Raw genomic sequence first — 25,609 nt, forward strand, 5'->3', positions numbered from 1 at the left:
TTTGGTGAACTGTCCCATGCTGGCAGAGGTACCGCTGTAAGGCTGTCCAAGTAGATGGTTTTGCCAGCAGTATCTGTAGCATTTACCCTGGCAAATTCATTACAAATGTTTATAAAAAGCAGCTTCAATTAAAAAAATAAATAAAAAAAAAGGTAAAACCTATAAATTTAGAAAAATTATTGACTTTAAGAACACATTTTAAACCTAATCCTCGACTAGCAAGACCTGGCCAGATGACCACTTCTCATGCCCTGCATCTGCTACTGTACCACATATTATGGTAAGTGAAATCCTATATGCTGCAATGAGTGCAAAAGCCTGGCAGCAGTTAGGCAGAGGCGTCACTGCCCAGTATTTGCTGACAGAGGTTTTTACCGCCCTCCTGCTGGTACACGGTGCTTGCGTAGATCTTGTGAGATGTTTGAAACTTCCTCTATCCCCGGTTGTACAGCATCCAGCGCAGTGGGAGCACAGCTGGTGCAGCTCTTGGGGGGATCTATGTTTAAAGACACAGACATCCCTATACTCACACAGGTGACCAAGCCACTAGCAGACTGCCCTGGAAATGTGGCCAATGCCTGGGCTGAGCAGGCAAGCTTCTTACCTACCACCCCTCGCTTTGTGAGCAGCCATTGCCCAGCCCGTCGGCAATACCAGCTGCGCGTAACAGGCAGGAAAGCACCTTTCACCTCCATCCCGTGAAACTTGGCGTTTGGCAATCAGGCTGGAGCAATCAGCACTCAATGGAAAGGAAAATCTGATTTGCATTTGGGGCCTGACGTCAGCCAGAGCAGGAAGCAGGAGCGCGGTCTGACCCTGCCAAGAAATTCTTGCCCGTGTCGCTCGGCTCTTCCGCCAGCAAGGAGTGAGTCTGGTGGGGTGGGGACAGGTTGGGAAGGACAGCCCCTTTGAGAAGAGGAAGCGCTTGGAGAAAATCAACCTTCTACAGCCCGCATTGGAGGCAGAGGGTGGTGAGCGTCTCTGCTCTGGGTACGCACCATGTGTAGCCGCGGCTGATGGCCACGGCGGGGACAAAGGACACTCCGGAGAGGGACTGCGAAGCAATGACCCTGCAGCAGCCGCCCTTGGCCCTGAAAGGGGGCTCCCCCCCGGTGGTATACATCCACAGCATGCCTGCCTGGGTGCTGGAGGACTTCTGCCAGAAGATGGACTGCCTGAGCGACTACGACTGGATGCGGTTCGGTGAGAGGGGCATGCGGGGAGGTGGGCTGGTGCTCCTCGGGCTGATGGGGTGCGATAGGGGCACAGAGCGGCAGCATGGCTGGGACGGGCAGTGGAAGGGCGCAGGGTGCTGGAAGGGCACACAGCTGCCTCATGCAGGGCCTCTGGCCCGGCCGCTGCCCAGCGCTCGCATCCTGTAGACAGGGAGTTCCCATGCACCACTCTGGTTTTGGAATCAAGTGAAACTGCTGGTTAATAGGTGGAATTCCGGACTTCTGTGTTTGCCTGGCTTCTCTGCCCAGCCAGGCTTCCGCCCCTCGCGCTCTGCCCTTTAGCACTCCCCTCTCTGCACTTTATCTTCTTCTTCTCCCAGTGTTTGCCTCGCATAGATGATTTATTTTTTTCTTTCTCCCTTCACCTCATGTATATTCCCTCATACTTACTGCCCCAATTTTCTTGGTCCTGCTGTGTCCTGTTAGTAAGTATAGAAAATGCAGCCCCTGAGGTTTTTATTCTTTTTTCTATATCCCAGTCCAGGCAGTTCTAACCTGAATCTTTCCTCAGTTGTCCTCCCTTTCTTATTTAACATGACTTAATTTCATTCAAGACTTCACTAACTCTGTCTACTGAGTGAACTCTTACCCCAGTCAAACTTGCTGACTTAGGGTGGGATTCAGTTCCGCTATCTTTGCATGTATAAAACTATGTCCTATGTCCTCTAAAGCCAGCTGAGGTGGGAACAGGGGAATCTTTGTTCCCACACTCCAGGCCCCCACGCCTCTCTCCTTCAGGTAGATGTGGGTCAACTGAGGGGGGCTGACTCAGACACCTTTGGTGGCATCTCCACCAGCCCTGGAAACCACAAATGAGCACACAACTGAACTTACACACCCTGACCTTTCTTCATGTCCATATAGCTCAGTTATTGCCATCTTTCGTTGTAAAAGTGTGCAAAGGAAAAGGCAAAGTGTGTTTCACACCTTAGTTTTCCCTGTTGCACCTGCTTGTATTTTCTAGTTTAAACAGAACTGCCCTTTGTCTCCCAATAGCCTCCTACGTGATAACTGACCAAACAGAGCTACGGAAAATCAAGTGCATGGAGAAGACTGGGATCAGCATAACAAGGGAGCTGATGTGGTGGTGGGGAGTGAGGTTGGCAACAGTGCCACAGCTCCTGGAGCTGCTGCGAGCACTGCAGCTCTACCGGGCGGCCCAAGTCATTCTGGACTGTGAGTATCTGTGCCTTCCTCCTGTGGGAATCTGTGTTCTCCCAGAGCACCAGCCCCAGTCCCGTGGATCTCACTGGCTGAGGAAACCTTTTGCTGGGAGTCTTATGTTTAAGAGGTGACATAGAGAAGGAGTCACAGGTCCCTCTCAGTCATCATCCCACCTTTCCAGTGGCTTTGAGAGGTGCCGCAGAGATTGGCTGTGCTCTGAGCCAGGGCTGGTGCTTTAATGCATTGGGCAGGGTTTCTAAACAGAGCTTGATTACGCACATTTTAATTCTTCATACGTTCTTGTTTCTCTGTGAAACTTTGTCATTATACTCTGTCAACAAACCCAGAAGAGCATAATCAGTTTTGCCTATGCGGGTTGCTGTCCTGCACCATACGAAAAAGATTATGAAAAGGAGAAATGGTTCATCAACTACCTACATTACTGTTTGTTTATTCCGTCTCATATTTTCTCTGTTCCTATCATATGTTCTCCTCTGTCCCTCCCCAGATTAAATTTTAGTTTAACTTGGGGAAAGTTTAATTTTGTAACTCTGCATGTAATTCTTTTCACCTGTCTCCAATTTGTTGTATTTCAGGTTTATCTTTTTGAGGTAGGATGGTGAGAGTTTGAGCTCAGTGTGCCTGGTTAAGGTAAACTATTGACTTATAGAAATCACAACACTCTTAAATATAACTTTCCTTTCCTTTTTTTTCCATTGAAAACTATGTTTAAATTGCAGCTTTTTTGTCCATTTTTGTAAGCCAGACTGTACCTTAACCCAGTGCTACCACCAAATCTGTTGAAGCCTGGACATCATACTGTCTTTCTGTATTGAGTAGCCCCAAAAAGTTGAGAGTGGAGCACATTCCCTTTTTAACACATATTCCCACACAAAGTCTACTTTCTGGAAACCAGATGTTTGTATGATTTTCACCAGTTTTCCATATAGAATTACTAGAAAGAAACATTACAGATTTTTGTTATGTGGCTGAAAATGGTTAGAGAAGCACCATCCAGGTGAGCGTGGGAAAGCTCAGGAGGGCACACGCTTCCACAGGTGAGGAGTGTGCGGGAGCCCCATCTGCTTCTCCCGTTCTGTGATGGGGAAGCTGTCTGCCGCGAGTGGTTTTGAGTGACATCACGAGTGGCTGTTGCTCAACAGCAGCCCATCTCCACTGGGCAGGGCTGCCAGCTGGCATGCATGGGAAGTCCAACTCTGCATCGTGGGTTTCTTGCCGCAGCGTTTATTTGTGTGGCACTGCTGTTTTCTGTTGTTTCCGGGAATTAGCGTGATTGTAAACCTTCATCTGGGTATGGTGGAAAAATCTGACAATGCCACTCCAAATTCTGTCATTTTATTGGGTGTTTTTAAAGGAATATTAAGTGCTACAGCACAAGCAGCAAATTCTGTCTTAGTACATCTAACACAGTAACCACAGACCCTAATGAGAGCGTTGCTCAGTTAATGTAACTGAATTTGCTGCCACCCTGTGCAGCACTTTGATTCAGCAGATCGACCTGACTGAGTTCAGTCACAGCATTCAGCATAGAAGACCATAGCAATTCCTATTCCTCATTCCTCAGCAAAGCAAACAGAGCTACGGGATTTCCAACCCTAATTATTCTATGATTCTATAGCCTTGGGTGACATGGTTTAATGTGAGGTGTCCCTGCCCATGGCAGGGGGGTTGGGACTTGATGATTTTAAGGTCCTTTCCAACCCTAACTATTCTATGATTCTATGATTTGGTTCAGATCTGTTCTAAGCTGTGTATTGGTAGTCCAGTTAATTTAGTCACTGTGGGGGTCATGTCTCAGTGGACAGGATTGAAGACAAAATCTTGATTGTAATTTTTTTTTTTTTTTTAATTTATACTTAAATTTAATATGAATTTTATCATTTATATTAAATCTGATCTAGATACCAGCACTGCAATAACCCTGACTCTCTGATAATGGTATTTTCAAGGATGCTCTGGAGTAGGGGGTGACTTTCATGATGTGATGAGGTTTTTGCTCTGTGCCTGTTTAGTATTTAACACTGTCAGTTCCCTGTCCATACAGGGAGTTTGTGGGTGCTGTTATATAACACAGCTTAACCTACCACACCGTAAGCTCTAATTAGTTACAGGCCTTGCATTCTTTCCCTGTCAGAGCACATTCTGGGGCCCACCTATGTTTATACTTCTTGTAACAACTGAGATGCTGCTGCTTTTACACCCAGGTAGAGGGTTTTCTCTTCTCTTACAGGTCTTTAAAACAAGCCCATGAACAGATTTCAAACCGAGGTTAGTTCAGCGCATTGCAGGGGTGAATCACTCCGAGAAGCTCCATGTATTTCATTTCAGAGAGCTATTGCTTGCAAACCGCAACATTGTTGGATTCGAGCTGATGTATAGCACATTTAGTGAAATGACCTCCTGAAGCCCAGAGGCTGTGCAGAGGGTCTCTGATTGTCAGGTCTGGGCCTGTGTGCAAAGACCAGAATGTGGCACTGGATCAGACCCTGAGAGGCAGCATTGTAAAGCCCTGACAAGATCGCTTACACAAGAACCAAGTAAGATTTGTCTCAGTGCTTATGTAAAATGCAAAGAATCAGGCTTCCAATCCCAGAGCAGCTTCCAGTAATTTAAAGATAGAACCTTAAAGATAGAACACAAACAAAAATAATCATCCCAGCACAGAAAGTCATTATCCTTCTGCTCGTCTGGCTGTCCGTATCACTGTATGGTATGTCAGTATCACTGTACTGCTGTAGCTTGCACAAGATGCACCTGAGGTCAGCCTCTGGTACAAGAGGTATAACCTGTTTTTTCTCTGCCTCTGTGATTTACCTTTAGGTTTGGGGGTTTGTTTTAGGTTTCTCTAAAACATTCCTGAGACTTTCTGGACTTCACTCATCACAAGCTGAAAACGCTGAGGGTTTCCCCTGTTAAAAATAAACCCCAATCAAATTCCTGCAGGCTGGAAGAGTGTGTTTTGTGATTGCCAAGGAAAAATTTGGTTTGTAAAGATTGTAGCTGGCTGATGCAAGTAAACAGGAGTCTTTATAATGGTATCTGCAGGCTACATAGTAAATAGGGAAAGTAAATATTAATAGATCATGGAAAGAAATGGACATGCTCAATTTGGCTCATTAAGACACTGAACTGATGTAATAAATCTAAGATACCTTTGTTTCTTTGATTTCCTTTGTGACAATGGGTGAACTACAATATTGGACTGTTCCACAAAGGGCTGCATAAGGAGTTATGTGATTTGGGGGTTGACTCTGTGAAGCAGTAAGAAAGCTAGATAAAGGGGGCTTAAAAGAGGATGGGAAGAGACAAATCCTGTGGAGTGATCAATTTTTACTTACGTTTCTGGATGATGGATATTAATGTTAGTCTCAGATCAACTCAAATGCAGTAAGTTGCAAAACTACAATGAAATGATCTTTTAAAAACACTTATTATAGTTGTCTTTTATATTGAAGTCCATAGCAAAGCTTCAGATTAATTTGAGTGGCAGAGAATCTGGATTATTTTGTTGTTCTGGCATGTGGAAGTAGTTAGTTATTTTTGGAATTAACCCAATGCGGACATTCCACAGTGTGCTCAGTCACAAGCAGCAGTGATTTCCAGCACGATCTTTTTAGATTTAGGCAAATCTTTGAAGCCTTTACCCTCTATTTCTGCTTTTTTATTTATATCTGAAAACGCTTACTTGGTGATTCCTCTTGGGCAGATATGAAGAATACATTGCTTGTTCTATTGGGCACTTTTGAAAAACAAGTGGTCCTTCATCACTGTAATTCTGCTCATTCTGACCTAAAGGAGTCAGACACAACACACAGGTTGGTTTTGCTGGCAGATTAATTCCAGGAGGGCTGTACCTCCCTTCAACAATTTCTTGCACTACTCTAGGCCCACTTCTGAATGTCCATTATAATTGGTTTCTTCTTATGTCAGTTCTTGAGCTGCAGTGATGACCTGTTTGTCTGATGTGCAGGAAGTTGCTAAATTGATGACAAACCCTGAAAAGTAGGTTGAAAGAGGGAAGTGATTCTAACTTTAGAGACTTCTAGGTTGAAATGCAGGAGGTAAAAGCCACCATCTGCAGAATGCAGGGACTGTCAGTTTTAGCTAAAGGCCTGCAGACTTGTTCAGTGGCTGATTTTGAAAACTTGTGAAATTTGGGATTTCTTAGCATTCTGATACAGGAATAAAGAAACATATCTGCTTTTTGTGTCTTAATTCTAAAGCCTGGCTTTATTCAAACCTGCATTCATACATGACTGAAGAAAGTGAATGCAAACCCCAAACAGAGGTCAGAGGACACAACTTGCCTGTCATGACCGTGGCCACTTCTACCATTACTGCTTTTCATCTGCTCTTCAATCTTCAGTGCACTGAAATGGGCACAGCTTGTCTTCTCTTAAACAGTTCTACTGAATCTTGGCTTCTTGTGAGCAGCACAGATTAAAATGAAGCATACTGCTTCCTGCTTGTTTCAGATATTCCAATGCTTTGTACAGAAAAAGGACACAAAGCTGTTGTCTAATTTCAAATTCAAATTGAGGCCTGTGGCTTTTGATTCCAAGATCACCACCATGGTTAAGATAGAAAGCTGATAAAACAGCATGGCAAAAAAGCCTTATATTAATACCTGTGCTTATTTTCCTTTATAGCAAAATAAAACTTTCATTTTTCTTTTTAAGAAAATGCACAATGTGTTGCTGATAAAAGGTGGCGGGTGGAAACAAAAGCTTACAACTACAACCAGGAAATGTTGTTAGCATATAGTAAGTCTTTCTATCATCCCCAGTGCACACTGGGCATTTCCAAGCTCCTTTTCAACCTCAGTTTTGAATGTATTCACAGATAAGAATTTATCTGCTTCTTCAGGAGATTTTGACAGCCTTGTATATCACAGTATCTTGAATTATTTTATTTTTTACCATCCTAACTTTAACCTAATCTAGTTTTAATAGTTCCCTCTAAGATGTACGTATTTTTCATGTTCCTGTACACTGAATCTTTGTGCATCTTTTAACCAGACTTCAAGCTGCTTTTTCAGGCCTGATTCTGAGATTTTACCAAGCTGTATACAGCATTGGATCTTTTAGAGCTGCAGTGAATCAATAATTCAGCCTTTATTTTTTCCTTATATATTAGTAAGTCTTGAGCTTTGATTTTTATGTTTTCCCTAGATTGTCTCCAGTTTCTTTCTGTTCATAAGTAACAGAATGATTCTTTATTACAAATAGTTCTATATAGGAAAGTGTTTTCTGGGAATGAGCAGGGTCATGACGCTAAAACCACACACTTGAAAACAGTCCTAAAACATTTGACTGACTAAACCGAATACAATTCTGTCAAACTTTCTCCCAGTCCCACAACAATTAACAAAGAACTAGATGCCTTCTTTAGGCTGGGAGGTATTTGGGATTTGAGATCGTTGGCTGAAGGACGCTATATAGAAAATGACACAATAAATATATATTGCTAACTTCTTATTGTAAGGGACTGTATATATTTTGCATAGTCATCACTGGTATTTGGTTGAAACTCTGACTTCTTACTGATTTTCTGTAGTAGTTAATGTCATAAATATGGTCTGAATTTAAATACCAGCAATATTCCAGCCATTTATCAGTGAACTGCTTGAATGTTTGTTTTAATGTTCATGTTAGTGTACAGTCTGTTTTCCTGGCTAGCATTATTTCCTGATAACTGATTAGAGTCAGGCTGTGTTTTCCCTGGTAATCTTCATCTTTCCTTTGTTCTTTTTTGAAGGGACATCAGCCTCTAATATTGCTGACTCTGGAAAAGAAGAGCTGGTAGAGCCACCTAAACCGGAGAACAGGTCTTTAATTCCCACAGAAAACAAGAAGATAGACAGAGAAAACGAGATAAGTCTGTTGCCATCAACAGACTCTTCACGTCCGGGAGTACCACTAGCAGGTAGTAACGAAACAGATTCTGAATTTGCTCTGACATTGAAATGACCGTGTAGATAAGCCTGTTTCCCGTTCGCTTTCAGTGTAGTATAATGAATATATTGCTCTTCAAAAGGGTTGCGTTTGAATATTTGCCTTTTAACATTATTTGTATTTCTTTGTAACTTTATCACATGGCCTCCTCTTTGTCTTTCCTGTATCTCTCTTGGCCTTGAGAGATGCTGGCTGTATCTGTCTTGTGGGATCTAAAGTCATTTTCCAGGTCTCTGTGAACACATGGGTCCCATCCTGGCTCCATACTACAACTAGACCAGTGCATACATTTCCTGCCCCATGTCCCTGTCACCATGCAGAATAAATGTAGGCCAGAAGAGAGCCATGCATAGGTCAGCAGGCTCCTCTGCTTGGGAATGGGAGGCAGTAGAACCGCAGGACATACTGAGAAGAACAACAGTATAGATAGAGGGAGCTCCATGTCCCCAAGCCAGGACTAGAGGGATGTGCACAGTCATCTTGCAAAGAGGAACCAGGAAAACAGCTGCCTGTCTTCACACAGTATTGCTCATTTTGACAGATTATCCCTGGTTAGGAAATTCAACAAAATATCCCAGACCTCCATAATTAGTTGCAGGCTGTGGCACTGTAAAAAGAACCTGTACTTTCAATGCTGTTATTTCAGTTTCAGGTGCTGTTTCTGAAGGAGCCTTGTATTCACTCCCCTTGCCACCACCTCCCCCAAGAGACCTTTTGAAATCCTTACAGTCAAATCCTCCTGTCTCATCAAGTGTGAAGGTAAATCCATTTAGTCCTCATTGATTATAACAATGAAAGTTGTCTTCGTAATATTCCATGTTTTCACAGTTTAAGTTTGTTCCTCTATTTGTATAAAATAGAATGAAAAAGTAGGGATTGATTACAGCTTGTTTGGACTGAATACTAATGGACTACTAATGCTTCAGTTAGATTACTTATAGTGTGCATAACTCTTTTCGCCAGTGATGGACCAGTGAAGGAAAAAGTTAACCATATTGCATGGATAACATGCCCACAAATAGCAAATAATTTTGGAGGAATTTCTAGTATAGATTTTGAAGAGGACCTAACATTTCTAGTGTGAGCACAGGATGGTACCACATGTACCACTGACTAGTCAGAACAGCGGACTTCTATTAGTTTGGTTTTATACTTAAAATGTGGTTTCTCCTGAAACCTGGGCTAGTATCAAGTTTAAGTCAGGTCGCCCAGAGCCTGGTGTAGCTGACAATTGAAACTCTCCAAGGTTGGGTCATTCTAGTGCCTAACCATCTCACTGTGACAAGCTTTTCCCACATTCCTAATGATTTCAGACAGTGTCTGTTCCTGCCTCCCTACAGCTCTCTTGTCTATAAGACAGTCCAGCTAGATCTGTCCTGTGGGTTCTCAGAGTGTTTCACAGATCCATGTGCATGCTCTGGTTCCGTCATTGTTCTGTCTTGGCCTTGTTCCTTTGTTTTGTTTTGTTTTGAAGAAGATTGTGGTTTAAGCTCTTCCAGAATAACCTGGTTCAAGGGTACAAGCCAGAAGAGAAGATTGCGACAAAGATTGTAGTAGTCTCAGAGCTTTCGAGAGGGAGTTAATGTTTTGTTTTCTCAAGTCTGGAGCACATTAAGGTTGTGAAAGATGTGTGTTATTACAGTGGAACTGTAGTAACAATTGGCATTAGGACTTGCCACACTGAAAGCAGCAAATTATTGTGCAACTGATGCCAGATGCTTCGGAAGTAGATGTGAAGTTCCTACCAGAACATAAATACATTATGAGGGACCCTACTTTCTGATTCAACTGTTTCTTAGTATATGCCCCAGCCATAAAGAGTAATATTCTTTGTAACTTAAACTAACATCACTTCAAAAAAATACATGGACTTTTAAGCAAAATTAAGTCTATTTTCTGGGAAAGGTGGAAATGCAAATTGGTAACTGACTCTTCTACTGGGCAAAACTTTTATATCAGCAAAACACGTCAAGACAGTTATAACTAAGGGAAAGAATCACATGTACAGTACTTTTCATGGTTTCTTTCAATGATCACAGTGATTGCTTAGATCATGGAAAAGTAAATATAACAACTGAAAGAAGGAAAATGCATATGAATTTTCATGAGTGGAACTTGTTTCTTCTGCACATGTGCAGCCTTGCAGCTCTCCTGCTCCTCAGCAGGAGACAAGGACGGATCTCCCCAGTGGAAGTCTTTTGTGGACCCAGAGGGAAGTTACTAATGCCACAAGTGGTTTCAGTGACAAGAGCAGAATTTGTGAAGGTACTTTTGCGGATGTCTACAAGGGTCAGAGGAACAACGTAGAGTACATCATCAAAAGACTGAAAGAGGCAAGTGCTCCACCTTTTCTTTTTCTTTGAAGGGGGTATGTTATTATTATCTCTGAAACATTAGCAGTTGTTTAATATTGTATGGACAAGGAACCAGAAGGGCTACACGAGAGAAGAGGTAAAAAGGAAAGAATGTAAAGTAAGTAAACCTAGATTCAGCAAACACATATGAGGGATACTTAAGTGACTAGCGTTACTAACTCTAGCTATGGGAGTAGCCTGCAATATAGCTACCTGCATTGATGATTGGATCAGACGTGTCCTTACACTGGTTTTTGTTCTAATTTTCAATTAATTGTTGCCTTTGACGCAAAGTTGCCATCAGTGATACTTGGCAGTTTTCTAAAGTAGCTTGTCACATAGAGACTGAAAGATCTCTACAAATGCAACATTTTAATAATTACTATTGACATTCTAGCACACGTTTTCATTTTTCAGATGGAATGCACAAGCCCAGATTCCACCCAAAGGTTCTTCCATACCGAAGTACAGATTTGCTTTCGGTAAGTGTTGGCTTTCAGGTGCAATCTGTGCATTTTGTGCTTGTGGCGTGTGCCCATATGTTTAGTTTAAGACCAGTGAGCCTCTCTCTTGGGCACTGTGCTGCTCTCAAGAAGAGGGCTATGCACAGCCTTTGCTGGAGCCATGGTAAATAGCATGCCTCCTGTTGATGCTGCAGGGCAATGCTGAGCAGACACCATGCTCTGCTAGCCCTTGAGGTGGTGAAGAAGCAGTGTCTTCTGCAGCTTGCATCCCTCCTACCTGCACAGAACGGGCTGCACTGTAACCATCTTTCTCTTTGCTGCTAGATTAGTTAGCCCTCTGCTGTCCTGCTCAGAGCCATTCTCTGCTTCCAGCTGCAGGACAGTTTCCAGTTGCCTTAAATTTAGGCATTTATTCCAGCTCAGGAATGTTTTCTGTGTTGCTCATATTTCATTTGCAAACCACTGCTGATCTGTGCCTGCAGGTGCTGTCATGTCAACATCTTGCAGCTGCTGGGTTTCTCAGTAGAAACTGGATTGCACTGTCTGATATATCCATACCTGCCTAATGGATCACTACAAAACAGACTGCAGTGTCAAGTAAGCAAATAATCCTGATCTGTTAATCTACCTGTGATTACAAGGTCTGGTCTGTTACAGTATGAAAAGCAATTATGTCTCTTGGAATTCTGAGAAACAGCCAGAAATTGCCCAGATATCTTGACTGCAAGTTCTAGAAAGGCTGCAGCTCGTTTCTAGTTTCCAACTGCAAAGCAGATCGGGTCAACAGGAAGGTTCTGCTGTGCAGCCTTTAGCCTTTTCAAGTAATAAGGAATCTGAAAACTGTGTCTATTCATATGTAATGTTTCATTGGATTTGGGTTTGTTTCTGTAGAATCTATCATCATGTGCATTTGCATAATGTGCTAGGAAGTTTCACAAGGGCTTCCGAGGGAACAGGTTGAGATGTTTACACCTATTCAAAGAGCATCTTCAGAGGAGATGATAGGGCAGAGGAACCTCAGAGCAGCAGTCCATCAAAGCCAGTGCTGTGCCTCAGTAATAGGCAGTACCTGACGCTTCGGGCAAGTGTGATCTTTGCTGTATCCTTATCTCACTGTGTCCCATAGCATCAAAATGTATAGCACAATATGCAGGGATAGGTTCTTTCCTTGGCCTAGAAATCATCACATTCTGCCTTGGACCAAACTTTTGATTTAGGTCAGCAGGAGTTTTGACTGGGTCTAAAGCTAAGCCTTTGGTTTTCAAAACTACTGATGTCTTAGAGTCTTTTGTCTATATATAGTCTATGAAATACCATTTTCCTCATGCAGGATGATTCTGCTCCACTGACCTGGGAGATGCGAATTAGCATTGCTGTAGGGCTCCTCCGAGCTACAGAGTATTTACATAATTCTGGAATTCTTCATGGGAATATCAAAAGGTGAGGGGTTTGGCAACTCAGCACTTCCATCGTCACCTCTTATTTCCAGGATTTCTTTAACAATAATGGCTGAAATCCTGCACAATTGTGAAATCCATTTGCAGTGTCTTTCTGCTGTCTCTTGTTCTGTGAGGTCTTTTCCATTTTAAGTTTAAACTGTCTCTCTTTTCTGAGTGATGGAAGTATTTTGAGGTTATTTCTGGACTGCTTGTTCTTCCTCCTCTCCCTTTCTGCCATTCCTTGTCCTTGCACTCATACACAGCAGGCCAAATGCTGGAAGATTTCAGCGCTTTACTTTTAAAGTGTAGAACTGTAATTTTTGACCTCAAGTTAAAGTAATTACTTGACCAGGATTGTTATTTGTCTTTATCACAGCTCGAATGTCTTGTTGGATGAAAACTTCACACCAAAGCTCGGACATTCAGGTCTGCGGCTGTATTCAGTTGATAAAAAATCAGAATATGCCACGATGAAAACCAAAGTTCTACAGGCTTCTCTTACTTACCTGCCAGAAGACTTTATCAGACATGGGAAGTTAACAGAGAAAGTTGATATATTCAGCTGTGGTGTGGTATGTGGCCTTTTTAACAGGTTCCATTGCATTCTTTGGTGCTTCTAGACAGGAAATTGGATATAAGATTGAATTTGCTGGCAGTTTCATATTGCTGACTATATAATGTGTTGAAATACTGGTTCTAATTATGTTCAGACTACAAATATATTGAGTTTTGGCAAAGCGAGGTGAATCTTGTGAACAACACAAACAAAATTGTTTCTTGTTGGAAAAAGTTCTTATTGCTGATCATTTAAAAACCCAAACACAAAGAGCAGCAGGACACCTGCAGTTGGGTTCTTGGAATTCTTGCAGATTTGCCACAGGAACTGCTACAGACATCACCTGTTAATTTGGAATTTCAAGTAAAACAATTGATAGCCGTGTTACCTGTATCCAGGTATTTCCATTTAAATGTCCAGTGTGATTTCTTATCTAGATGTAGAATGACTTCCTTATTATCCTTAGTTTCAACAGTGTCTTTTGTACCTAACTATAAAATAGACTTAGCTTTGGAGATAGACCATAAAGATCACCAGTCATAAAGATCAAAATTGTGACTATTGCCCAGATCTGGCATTGTTAAACCACCTGAAGTAAAAATACAGATTTAAATGCCCTGGCCATTCAATATTTCTTTAGTTACAGAACGCACTTTAAAAAAACAGAATAAATTCCGAACAGATTGTTTTATCTTCCATATATTCTTTCTAGGTTTTAGCAGAGATACTGACAGGGATTAAGGCCCTGGATGAAGGGAGAGACCCTATTTATCTGGTAAGAAGAAGCAGGAATAACTAATACCAACACAAGTGAATGGGGTTACTGTCATAGAATGAATTTTCACTTTATATATATATAGTTTGTTATTTGGAGTCTGCTGTGCACATCCTGAAGAAGGGATATTCAGAAGCCATATTCCAGTTCCATTAACATCAGTAGCCTACCTGCCTTTAGACAGAGGCCAGATACTTATTCTCATTTCACACACCACACTCATGAGTACTGGCCTGATCATCATAGTAGGAGGTACTCCAGAATAACTGGTGTTTAAGTACATCTGTATTTATTTAAGAGAGAAGGCTTTGTGCTGAAATGCTGCTGCATGGTTTTTTTATGTGCCAGAAAGACGTGTTATGAGCCAGACTGAATGGGGAAACGTGGGCAGGCAGTAACCACAGTTGCTCAGCATCGTGTTTATCAGGTGCTTATGTGTTGCACTACTGTCTGGAATTTCTGTCTTGGCCAGTTTCCCCAAGCTGTGATTACAACTACACAAGCAATCAGAATTGGCCAGGCTCACTGAATGCCATTAACACCATCCTCATGAGAACAGACTCCACCTATATTCCTTGTGGGATGCGCTCCTCCTGACTCCCCATCTCATTGAAGCCTTTGAGGGGAAAACTATAGTATTCTTATTTAGTATTTCTATGCAATTCATCAGTGTTCAAATAGGTTCAGAAAAGAAAGGATCCCAGGTTTATGGTTTCTTTAACACATTTGAAAAGTCCTGAGCAAGAACGCTGCTGTATATGTCTTTTTCATTCCTATAAACAGCCATAGGCCTGGAAGAGCTGGATCTGTTTTAGTGAACTTGACATTAGACACATGCAGAGAAAACCTTCGGCCTTTTAGTGAAGGCAAGCGTTTCTATCAGTTGCGTGAATGGAGATTCTTAAAGCTTTTAGGTCTGTAAACCAGCCATTAAGGAGCGATAATAATAAATATATGGCAAGATTCATATGCTCAGTGATTCAAGCAGAAATGAGTGTGTTCATTTTGCCTTCACTAATGTATCTCTTTCCTTTGAACAGAAAGATATGATTGCTGATGAAATCCAGATAGCAAAAGAAAGCTCATATTCCAAAGTAAAAAAATTGGAAAAGCTAGCTGCCAAGGAAATATGCTGTAAATATCTAGACAAGAAAGCAGGACACTTGCTGGAAGAGGTTGCTATTGATTTTGCCTCAGCCATCTGCTTTTGTCTGAAAAAGAAGAATTCTAACACAGCAGAGGTAATATTTAAAATACATGACCAAGATTTTAGTCTTCTTGACAGCAAGGTCTAAAGCTACACATTCATGCCTTGCTTATTTGCGGGAGTGTTGACATAGGAGAACATGTGTAAGGAGGGGTACAGGAGTTACTCTGCATTAACTGGGTTTGTTCTTACAAACAGGTGCTTGAAGTGATGGAAATGGCTGAAAGTAAATTGAGAGAGCATTACATCTGTGGAGGCAGCACTTCTGGGTTCTCCATGAACACTCCCGAAGAAACTGATGATGAGACAGTGAGTCTCAGTGTGGACATGCCTTCTGCGTGGAAGAATAAAGAGGACAGCACACAGCCTGCCATCCTAACCAGTGTCAATCCATGCCCACCTTCAGTAGGTGTTGTGTCACCTGACGTTTACTGTGAGCAGATGTCAAGGGTTCCTTGTGAATCAGATGAATTAAGTAGTTTTATATGGAACCCGTCAGAAAAATCTACAGATGAGCTATCTAGCTGTAACAGTGCCGAAAATGTGGCAGTCTCTGATTACAGGATCAAGCAGGAAAAGCCTGCACATGGACTCCAGGAAAGAAATGCAGCATGTGCCAAAAGTGAGGACGCCTTGGAAGCAGCATCTACAGCACAGAGCACCTCTCAACAAAAACACACAGCTCTTGGCTCTCCATGTTCTTCACAAGGTAAATCTAGATCAGTCTGAAGGGTGCATGTGGAACATTCAAACATGCACCGTCTTCACCCTGTTTGGGCAAAACTTCCCATGTTTGTGTTGAGATTACTGAAGCCTTTGTAAAAGCGCTCTAGTATCACAATAGTGGGGACAAATTACTCTCTTCTCCAGGATTGCTTAGGTTCTTCGTCCTACTTCTAAACATATTTTGGTAAATTTTTTTGCCTTAGTTATGATTTTACCAATAAATCTACAAAATGTTTTCTGGTTTCCTGTCAGTTGGTTTTTTCCTATTCCATTTTTGGATTATTTTATTATCTACTCCTCGCACAAGTGGATTTTTTTCTTAATATTTGGGCTTTTATTTTTTTGTTTTTCAGCATTAGCCAGAGAGACATCTTGGAAAATAAAGATAAATGATAAAAAAAAGAAGCTCATGGAAAATATTTTGCTGTATGAAGAAGACAAATTAAACAGTTCAGAACTTTTTGAATCATAAATCGGATGGATTCACGAACAGTGGCCGGCTCTGAAGAAGAAATAAAGACTATCTCCTCATTGGAACAATGGTAAAGTTCTACCTTTCTTGTAAGGCTAAGTAGCAGACTTGGATCAGAATCAGTAACCCTGACTGAGGAAAACAAAAGTGATCACACTTAGAAGAAACAGGAAACATCTGTTCTAAAGCAGATAAAAGCACAATGCCACTCTATAAACAGAAATTCCTTCTCATGTGTAATGTAGAGATACGGCAAACACAAACTGCCAAAATAATTTACCAACTTTTTACAGCGTATTTCAGAAAGCATCTATGTAAAATGTATGTCTTGTTAAAAAACACAGTCCTAGGAGTTATAGGGCAAGCACTAATCAGCAACCAGTTAGCAATGCTCTTTACTGTTATTGTACAAGTAGACAGAAATCTCCAGAGAGATTGGAGGTTTCAGTTTTCCAAAGAATCTGGCCTATTCCGTGTAATCTTAGCCCACATACTCAAAACTACTACGTTACCAGAGAGGGGATTTTTTTATGCAAGTTCTCAGATGTATTCTACATGACTCAATCGCAATTTGAATTGCACTGAACGTAGTAGTAAGTAAATAATTTAAGCCATGTTAGTCTATGAGCTTCTGTACTACATACATATGACACTTATGGAAGTTTTAACCTTTCAGCTTCACTGTTAGGAGCTCTAAGATGGTGTTTAATGCTTCACAATTGATTCTTGGAGGTTAATTTTTTCTAAGTGTCTTTTATATGTTGTTAAGGTTTCTCGTTGTGCTTCACACGGTAACTGTTGTATATTTTGGATTAGGGACAAGATTTTAATTTAAAATGTCTTTAATTTTGTTATAGGTCGCTTGAGATTTGGTTTGTTATATTTATTTTGGCTATCAGTGAAAGATGAGCTAGTGAGTGGATCTCTTCATGGTGCCACACTCACCATGTATTCTGAGAGAGGAATAGTTTTGTGTGTCTCTTGGCTTACACAGCATTAGCAGCCTGGGGGTCAGGCTTGGTGATCACGCTTAAAAGAAGAAAAAAAAACAACCTTGTATGCTGTCGTATTTATTAGCAAATGAAAGCCTCTTAAGAAAGTGTCACTTTCATTGCTACAGCTATTTATTACATGTGATATTGTTAGCGTATTCCACTCTTGTGCAGTCTAAGGAAGTGCAGTTTTATTATAAACAAAACTATTGGACCTTGTAGCTCAGCTTACAGACAGGTCACTGCTGCCTCTTTAGCTTTGCTGATAGGGCCTCATGTACAGAGATGGTTAGAATTCACAGTGAAGTTGAGAGAATATTTTTTTTAAACCCATGAATTTTGGTGTAATTCTTTTCACTGGAATTGTAACGGTCTGGTTTTCCTAATTTTAGATGAAGGTCGCCGAGTAATACCTCATATCTTCTATATTTGTACTGTACCTAGTTCATTGTGGGTACTATTAGGAGCAAGTAAAAGTATTTTAACTAATGACCTGAGTATTAGAATCATCCTACACGTTTAGCATATTGATTTTCTACACTAGAAACTGGTAAAATGCCATATTTAGAAGTGCCTTGGACACTGTCTCTATATTTGCCAGTGTCAGATTCTTTATTTTACCAGAATCAGACCAAGACAACATTGGTACTGACATAAGAAGCATTGAGTGTGTTCAGATCGGTCAATAACTGCTTAATTCTACATGAGATTTAACGGAGAGATTTTGTGGTGCTGAAACTGTGATATGTGTTGGTTTTCATGGGTATGTTTTGTGAGATCCTCGTTAAATACCTTGGGTGTCCTCCAGGAAGAAATGCTCACAGCCACACCCCAGGGCTGAATGGAAAAACCTAAGGTTTTTAAAGTGAGAAACATAGTTTATACAGTTCTGTTTCATGAAAATGCTTTAATGGGTTTGTTCTCTTGCAGTCACAAAATGAAGCTGTTATTTTTTGCTTTGTTCCATGTTAAAGTATTCTGAGCTAATATACATGATCTGGTGGAGTTACATGAGTGCATAATGGAACATCTATAAGACACTGTCTGAAGTCTTAGAATAATGATACTCTGCTGTGTATCTTAGCTATTCCGTATAATGTATGTTTTAATCTCAACTTGGCAAATTTATACGTTATTTACTAATATTTTGTGAATAAACAAAAAAGAAAAGAATCCGTTCTTTATAGCCTGCTTTTTTGTGATTTATGGCACAGAAAATCTGTCTCAATCCACTCTATTTAGATAACTTTGTGTGTGTAATAATTAGTGCAGACGTGGTTATTTGGTCTTTGTTCACTGTTGAATAGCTGATTTTTTCCTTTGAGATGTCCCTAGAGAAAAAATTCTCTCTAAAATTAAGAATTAAAAGCATTACTGAGATAACAGCTGCCATTTATGGATGTTCAGATGCACAATCTGAAGTATCCTTTATCCTTAAGACATTGTAGCTGTTAGTCAAAAATTAAGGACAATTCTGCTTTGTTTTTATCCATGAACACTGGAATAAGGGCATAGACTATAATTTTTTGTTTTAAACACAGTGGTTCTGGAACTGTGCAAGGAAAACTGCCACCAGCAGCAACGCCAATGCTTTGTCTCTGAGTAATACTTTTTGCTGAAGCCTATCAATGGATGGTTGCCTGTGGCTAAAAGCACAGGTCTAGGCACAGGCTTTAAATATATGCATGTATCTAATTGTGTAGGGTCATTTTTTGCCATCATTCAGTCCCACAGAACTTCTTATTATTGGTGTTATTTTGTAGTCTTGAGTTCTATTATTGAAAACCAGCCTGAAGGTGCACATGTAAATGAAACCTTCGCTTTAATGTCATCATTTCCTTTTTGCCAGTTAGTACTCTTAGAGGGCAGCCTAACATCATTTGTGCACTTACAGACTTCTGGAGTTGTTCCTGTCATTCGCATTTTTAGGTATGAAGTAATATTTTGCAGTGGAAGTCTTTCAAATCTTGTCATTTTTTATAGGAACAGGAAGTCAAGAATGAACATAATGGATTGAGAATGAATTTCACTTGAATTATAAAGCAGGTATAAAAATCCTGTGTTGCAGCAGAGCTACTTTATTGTTTTGTTTCGCTTGCTGTACTTGGCTGCTTTCTATGGACCAAAAGGCACATTTTTATCTAAACAAGTGAGGCGATGAAATACATTGAATTTATGTTTTGTGTTGGCCAAAACCAATTGTAGTCTTTTAACTATTTACCCTTTATTTTTATCTGTATAACTTGATAATGTTGTCTGAACCTTGTTTAGTATCTTGTGATGTCTGATGGTCATTTAATACTTCCATTCAGATAGACAAATAATTATGTGTCTTATTGTAAGCGTAATGTGATGAGAGCAAAATTGTAGGGAATTGGGCTGCTCCATTTCTAGTTACTGTACTGGCTAGCTGTGGAGTTACATAGCACCTTCCTTTTTCTCATCCTTTGGATTATTGTTCTCCTTAACTCACATGTTGTTTAGTTGTTGGTAATTGTTTAAACATGTTACATACAATATCGTTTACTGTCTAGCTTGAAAAATAAACCTAAGTGTGATGAGGTAAATGCTGTACAAAGAACAGAAACTAAGTTCAACTTGAGAGAACAGAATAAAAATCACAGGAAGAAGAAAACAAAGCACCGGCGACCCACTGATATATTCCTTAAGGCACTCCAGAGCCTACTTAGAATGTTGGAAAGGAGAAATCTTGACTGCATGAAGTTCAGGCTGGTAGACTACAGTGTGGAAAAGTCTGTAGGGTAGGTGGCACCTTGAGAAGCATCCATGTCATTCCTAAACTTGAAGGCATCCAACAATTGCAACTGTGTTCAGCCAAGCATAGAACACGAGCAGGTGAAAGAACCAGTGGCTGTTCAGAATGACTCAAGACACCCTGTGACTTGTCCAAGCACAGCCACTGAAGAAGCATCTGAGTCTGCGTTTGTGGATGAACAAAAACCAAACAAACAGGTGAATGGATGTGTTGAGATACTTGTAGGATTGTGGTGGTTCAAATGCTTTTGAAAAATCTTAAATTAGGAAGATTTAATGTTTTTTAGACTTTTTCACTTCAGGAGTTGCCTGGTTTTGTAAAGCCCAGTCTAGTGATATGCCATTACAGGAAAAGAGGAACATTAGATCATGCTTTAGATTGAGGAACTGTTGTAATTGAAGTGACTGGATATTTTCCACTTCCCTTATCTGTAAAGAATTAAACACTTCAAGTAATTATAAAATATTAGCTGACTATTTTGAGTTACTCTTGATTGTCATTACTTTGATGGGACATTACTTTTTAATTATTATTTTGCATAGGAACCAGGTTGATTATAGTCTAATTAGTCACCTTATTTCATTTTTGCAATTGAATAATCATCTTGAATTAGTGGAAAAAGAAAATTTTATGTCTATATATAAATATATATAGTGAAATATATATTCCTATACATATTTCATTATCTCAAATTATTAGTAAGAACGATCCACAAAGAAACAAGCATATTCAGCTACACCATTTGATTTGAGGGGGTTTTGCTGTTGTTGTTAAATAAGGCCATTGTTAATTCATTGTATCTTCGCAAGGTCACCTTGGCGTTCATTGTATGCAGTATTCGGGTTAGAACAGCCAGTTGTAGTCGATACCCAGGTAGTTACCCACCTTTTGTTAGATGTAGTTTTTTTCCCTCGATGTCATTGCTCAGAAATAAGATAATGAGAATGCCAGTTTCAAAATTACCAGTACTGTGTCAGAGGGGAGAGGTTGAGCTTATTTGTCAAATAGATTGCATAGCTGTTTAGGAAAAAATCCTAGCTCAGAAATTGCAACATAGGCTGGTTTATACTACCCTCTTCTGGTTAATGGCATATTTGCAAGAGAGAATATACTGGCACGGATTTATAGGTCCAAGAATATTTGTCTCTAGATCACCAGGAAAAGTTGGGGGGGTTGTGCTGCCCTTTTATTGTATTTTTATTAAGACAGCCTTAGAACGTTCTGCTCAATAAGCTGGAGAAGCAGCAACATAGCATAAGAGCCTGTGCCTCGCTCTTTATTCTGTGCACTAGCTTAGCCAGGGCTTTTTCTTCTCGGTGGGCAGACTGTATCCTACACAACTGTCACAAATCTAGAAACAGCCATCCTGACTACAGAGCTGTTTATTTTAAGAAAAGATTCACGCAGTACCTCTAGCTGACAGTTTATTTCCTATACTTTGGGCAGCTGATTGGCTGGCTGTTTCCATGGAATATGCTTAGAAAACATGAAATATAAATAGAAAACAAGCCATAGATCTGCTGTGGAAGTGATGATTAGAGCTCAACTTAATAAATGCGGTTTCAGTGGTCTTTCTGACTCTTCATTTTTATAACACTTCTGCAGGATTCTTAAAGTGCATGTTCACATCCTTACTCTGGGCTACTCTCCTAAGATTAATTTACTTGTTTTTAACCTACTTCCCTTTTCACTTCTATTTCTTGTTTGCCTTCTGGTGCACTATAGCACTAGACAGTACTGGTGCCAAAAGGATCATTTCATTTAGGTGAATAATTCTGTGACAGAAGAGAGCATGTCCAATAAAAAACTGCAGTTATACTTACATTTATTGCATTAGTCTGTTAAAGAGTACTTTACAAACCTCTTCAGGAGGAAATTCTAGAAGATATTCATGGATTATCACAGATCTCTATGTGCTGAGGTAGAGAAAGGAACAACTGATACACTGGAGCATGCAGGATTATGTGTTTGAAGGCACGAAAACTTACCTTGGACCTCTGATATATGCACCAGTATGGATATGATTCTGAATTCAAGCAAATAAACTGGAAAACTCACTTTCTTGCTTGGTTTTGTTTGTGTATGTGTGTTTGTTCTTTGAAAGTGACATTAGATGGTTTCCTTGATAAGACCCATCTTAACAAACCCCTTGGCAATTAAGGTCTTGTGGCAAGTTAAGTCCTTGTCCATCTCGTTTGTGTAGTTTGTTACAAAAAAAACCCTGTCTAGTTTGAGCTACTCTTAAACTACCAAAACAAACCCAGAAGTGCAGTTTCAGCAAAAGCTTGATTCTCTATGATTGCATCTCTACAAGTATAAAAAGCGGGTTGCACCAGTTATATATATACTTAAAAATAATTATATTATATACAATATATATTTATATATATTTTAAGATACAACTGTATGCATATAAATACATATAATACATTATATATTTTATATATTACATAATTATACAATAATTTGTCTATAAATGTATAAATTTATATTTTATATTTTTATGTGTATGTATTTATATGTTCATTATTATAAATAAATATATTTATTATACATAAACACATATTGTTATGTATAATTTATATTAAATATCTATACATATTTCTAAATTTATGTATTTATATATACTAATAGATATATTTTTAATAGAAACATATTTATAAATTACTAATATAAATATAATACATAATACTAAAATATATAAAGACCTATTAATATACTTTTTATATATCAACATATACCATATATCAATATATACCATATATCAATATATATTTTTATATACTTGTATATTTATATATATTTATATAAGTTTCTATTTTATATATATTTATGTGGTCTTTACATTTTTATATAAATATATAAACATATATACACATAAAAATATAAAGACATTTTCTATACATATTCATATTTATATATTTATGAATATTTATATGTAATTATAGCAATACCTATATATACATATATATTATAAACCTATATTATTAAACATAATGATATCATATGTATGCTATATATCTATTTATATTATTATAGAATATATTTCTATATCTGTATAAATACATATAGATACTATATAAAAATATATAGCCATTACATTTTATCTATAACTATATATAAATATATGTAAAGATATGTGTATATATAACTATATAGAAAATATTATTTACAGATACAATATCGATATAAAATGTTTCTATATAGTTATATATCTTTTATAATATATAAATAAAATACTTATTGTTATATATAAAAATTTATCTATATTTCTATATAAATAAAACCATAGCAGTTTGCCCTGACAGACACTGGAACAGATTATCTTTTAAGAAAAAATAAAAGATCAAGAGCCAAAATAATGGACAATGTTAATCACAGGCTATAAATACATATATAAAATATTATATTATATAATTATACATTATTCTTAATATAATTAATATATTAATTATATATTATATTATCATATAATTCTATTATATATAAATATACTAATAACATATAGTGTTATTAACATTAATATGGTTTTATAATATATTATATATCATATAATATATTACATATAAAATACTTATATATTTATATATTCTATTTATACATATTTATATGTAAATATATATTTATATTATATATCATTATATATATGTGTACATGTAAACATAGAATATACGTATTACATATATAACTATATAATGTATTACATTTAAATAGTTATATGAAATAATATTATATATTATATAAAACATATTTTATTTACCTTTATAAATACATATAAAATATAGGTTTATATATCAAATAAATTATATATATTTTTATATATTTATTTAAAATTTATTTTTATATAACATATATTAAATAGATATTTATATTTACGTTTTTAGATACAATATATAATTTATAGATATAATTTAAATATATAAATTATTAGAATTCTAGGCATATAAATTAAGTATATATATTTATATATAAATAAAAATATCCATAAAATATATATTATATATACAGAATACAAATAATTTATAGTTATATGTATTTATATTGTATATAAACATATATACTATATAAATGTCTAAATTATATATAAAATATGTGTTGATTATATAAATATATATTACATATAAATAAATATTACATAAAATATATGTTATTCTTGTTATATATGGATATTTATAAATCTATATCTTTTATTTATAATAATAGTAATAATTTATATATTATATATTTATGCATAATATAAATATTTTTATATATTCATATTTCATACAATTATAATAATATATAGTTATATATATTCATACATATAAGTATATTAGTTATATATAAGTATATAAATAATAATTTATGTTATATAGAATATATATTTTCATATTTTTCAATATAATGTATAAATGTTACATATTTTTTATCTTATTGATATTATATATAAATGTTTTTATATATTTATAAATATATAAATATATCTTTTATATATTATATAGTTATATATGTAATAATATATATTACATTAATATATTTATACGTATTTACATGTAAATATATAAGTATATATTTATAAATGCATTGTATATAATATATAAAATATAATATATAGGTATAGTTATTTAATATGTCTTATATATTAATTATATATACATTTAGCCTGTGGTTAACATTGCCCTTTATTTTGGCTCTTGATCTTGTATTCTTCCTTTAAAGATGATCTGTTCCAGTGTCTGTCAATGGCAAACTACTCAGGTTCACATAATTCTTCAGAGTTGTGAAATCAGTAATAATTTCATTTTAAAGTAAAATTGAAGAAAAATCAGGCATCGTTGATTTTTGATTGGTTTTTTCACCCAGGTTTCTATGCAGGCAGAAGATAAGGTGGCTTTCACCTAGTTGCGTTTCATCAGGGCAAGACTTACTTGTTTAACAGCCATGGAAGCAGCCCTTCAGAAGGAAGTCTGAGGAAAACAAGAGATTGGAGCTTGGAAGCTTGAAAGGCAGGTTGAAAGCAGAAGCAGGAAGTGATTTTGCTCACGTTTTGAGGGCACCATATTTTCCTCTTCAGCAGTAGCTGGGCACATACCAACTGCCAGGAGTTGCTGCCACCAGCTCTGCCCTCCTGCTCCCACTCACACCCCAGCGGCAGGGTGATGCGCACCACCATGGACCTGGATTCTCAGCACAAAAACAGCTTGCTCCAAGGCATCGTTAAGTTCCTCAGCAAGCCAGACCTGTTGTGTTTTGCAGCCTTTTCTCAGAATACAGTGAATCAGTCTTGGCAAGACCCATAACAGCCAAGAGCTGACTCCTTACTTAGCTTTCATATGAGTCTCTTCATCTTCAACCTTGCAACCCAGCCCATCCTCAGTACTGACCCAGTTTATTCATGTAACTACAAGGAAAACAACACTTAAACACCAAACAAAACAAAAGACAAACCTCTCTCTCTTGCCATGCCAGGATGCTCAGGCTATGTGCAGGTTCCA

The 25,609-nt window shown here is 38.0% G+C and overlaps 1 protein-coding gene across 3 annotated transcripts; it reads left to right on the forward strand.

Annotated features, from left to right (window-relative positions):
* The first annotated feature begins 773 nt into the window (after positions 1–773).
* IRAK2 (interleukin 1 receptor associated kinase 2) lies at positions 774–25,056 on the forward strand. 3 transcript variants are annotated; one of them, XR_013957702.1, is made up of 14 exons: positions 774–1,203; positions 2,232–2,411; positions 8,178–8,345; positions 9,021–9,133; positions 10,513–10,707; positions 11,146–11,210; positions 11,675–11,789; positions 12,523–12,632; positions 13,008–13,203; positions 13,900–13,962; positions 15,003–15,203; positions 15,368–15,878; positions 16,249–16,437; positions 24,978–25,056. XR_013957702.1 is itself a non-coding variant. In XM_080625891.1 (13 exons), the coding sequence occupies exons 1-13, from the start codon at positions 1,017–1,019 to the stop codon at positions 16,365–16,367; spliced, it is 2,223 nt and encodes a 740-aa protein (XP_080482017.1). In that variant the 5' UTR covers positions 774–1,016; the 3' UTR covers positions 16,368–18,395. The 3 variants fall into 3 exon arrangements, 1 of the variants encoding a protein (XP_080482017.1); XR_013957703.1 differs by lacking the exon at positions 24,978–25,056 and having other exon boundaries at positions 15,368–15,574; positions 15,733–15,878; positions 16,249–16,369; XM_080625891.1 differs by lacking the exon at positions 24,978–25,056 and having other exon boundaries at positions 16,249–18,395.
* Positions 25,057–25,609: the final 553 nt, after the last annotated feature.

The sequence above is a fragment of the Psittacula echo genome (assembly GCF_963264785.1).
Source record: "Psittacula echo genome assembly, chromosome: 9".
In the NCBI taxonomy this organism is placed as follows: domain Eukaryota; kingdom Metazoa; phylum Chordata; class Aves; order Psittaciformes; family Psittacidae; genus Psittacula; species Psittacula echo.

Coding starts and splice junctions, on each gene's coding strand:
- IRAK2 (XM_080625891.1), top strand. CDS start 1,017: ATGGCCACGGCGGGGACAAAGGACACTCCGGAGAGGGACTGCGAAGCA. Junction 2,412..8,177: donor GGCCCAAGTCATTCTGGACT/GTGAGTATCTGT, acceptor TCTTTTTTGAAG/GGACATCAGCCTCTAATATT. Junction 13,963..15,002: donor GGAGAGACCCTATTTATCTG/GTAAGAAGAAGC, acceptor TCCTTTGAACAG/AAAGATATGATTGCTGATGA.